Source organism: Myotis davidii, unplaced genomic scaffold, assembly GCF_000327345.1.
Source record: "Myotis davidii unplaced genomic scaffold, ASM32734v1 scaffold705, whole genome shotgun sequence".
NCBI lineage: Eukaryota > Metazoa > Chordata > Mammalia > Chiroptera > Vespertilionidae > Myotis > Myotis davidii.
The window spans coordinates 2,374,402-2,376,114 of NW_006296405.1; the positions used below are offsets into that span (position 1 = coordinate 2,374,402).

The 1,713-nt window shown below is 49.3% G+C and overlaps 1 protein-coding gene across 1 annotated transcript in view; it reads left to right on the forward strand.

Moving 5' to 3' along the window:
- The window catches only part of PAX4 (paired box 4), a 5,306-nt gene extending 4,281 nt beyond the window's left edge, over nt 1-1,025 (forward strand). Inside the window, exons 9-11 of the mRNA XM_006771417.1 lie at nt 30-85; nt 363-501; nt 832-1,025. Coding sequence (XP_006771480.1) covers nt 30-85; nt 363-501; nt 832-1,025 — 389 coding nt within the window. The remainder of the gene's footprint in view (nt 1-29; nt 86-362; nt 502-831) is intronic.
- The last annotated feature ends 688 nt before the right edge of the window (nt 1,026-1,713 follow it).

Genomic DNA, 1,713 nt, shown 5'->3' on the forward strand with positions numbered 1-1,713 from the left:
CTCTGAGTGGATCCACCCTCACTTTGTAGGTGCTTCTCAGGGACTGGCTGTACCGAGTGCTTCCCCAGGGATCGTCTCTGCACAGGTATCCAAGAAAGAGGGGAGTTTATGAACTTGGAAGACTGGAGGGCTCACTGCTTCTCCCATTCCCAGTGAAGGCCTGAGCCAGATTTCATAACTCCCCTGGGGTCCCCACAGCCCACACTTCCAGAAAGTGCCATCCTCACAGTCTACTGTATGAATGGCACCCTCTGGAGTTGCATAGTGTGCATTCTGGGGGGCGGGCAGCCCTGGGGTCCCAGTCCTGCTAAACAGAAGGTATCACTGGCAGCTGAGGGTGTTCTCTTGCTTTTTTCTAACAGTCCCTTGGCAGTGTGACCACAGTGGCCCTGCCTGTTCCAGAATCCCTGGGTCCCTCCTGCTATCAGCTGTGCTGGGGGACAGCACCAGACAGGTGCCTGAGTGACACCTCACCCCAAGCCTGTCTCAAGCCCTGCTGGGGTAAGAATACAGGCCATGCCTCACTCCTGCAGGGTGTGGGAGGGCTAGCTGACTCCACAGGAGGGCATGGATCTCTGGTCAAGATCATCACAGGAAACTCGATAGAGCTTTTCTCCTTGCTCGCATGGCCCACAAAGCTGGGGAGACTAGTATCCCCTGAGTCTATAGTACCACTGACAGCCATAGCAGGAAAAGGGGGTGGGATTGGGATTTGAGTGTTTCTCTTCGGGGAAAGAACCAACATCTGTGCCTCTCCTCATCAGTGATTTGGTGAGGGCGGGGCGGGGAGGCAGCAATAATCCCAAGCTCACCCTCTCTCTGTCCCTGCAGGCTACCTGCCCCCCACAGCCGAGCCCCCTGCATTCAGTACTGTTCGGCCATCTTTGCCTTTCCTTCCACTGCCCCTGCCGCCGTCAGTCTTCGTGCCCCTCAGGCCTTGCTCTGGTTTGGCTCCCCAGTACTGCAAGGCCTGCGATGAGGGAGGAGGGCCAGAATGCAAAGGAGATGCGGTGCAGAGGGTCTAATGCTGGCCTGCTCAAGCACACCATTGCTCCTTCCTCCTTCCTGCGTCTCTTCCTCATTGGTGGACCTTGCCTGGTCCTGCCCTCCTGCCCCTCGTTCCTGCCACCCGATTTGAGGGACTGGAGAAGCCATGCTGACCCACTTCTCTTAGTGGCCTCAAAATAAAAACATTTAGCAATAATAAAAACATTTTTTTAACTTAGCAGTAGTTCCTATGTCCTTCATGTTTTCCCATGAGCACTCATACTCCCACCCTTACATTTAACAATTATAAACAGTTTGCCCTATCTATCATCTATCATCTATCATCCTTCATCTATCTATCACCTGTCTATCTAATCTATCTATGAATGTGTGCATGTATGGATCATCTATCTAGCTAATGTGCATATGGGTTTATGTAACTATGTATGTATATAGTATGCATCTATCTAGCTATATACCTATCTATATATGTATGTATGTATATACCTATCTTGGTATTTGAGTGCTCATATACCCACACATATGCTCACACACACACACACACACACACACACACTGATAGTACATCATAGCGCATCACACCTAAGTCCTCCAGCATGCATCTCCAAAAAATAAGAAACTTTTTATATAACTGCAAAACCATGACCATATAAGAAAATTTTCAATAATTCCTTAATCTAAAAAAATAGGCATTAATTAATTGTA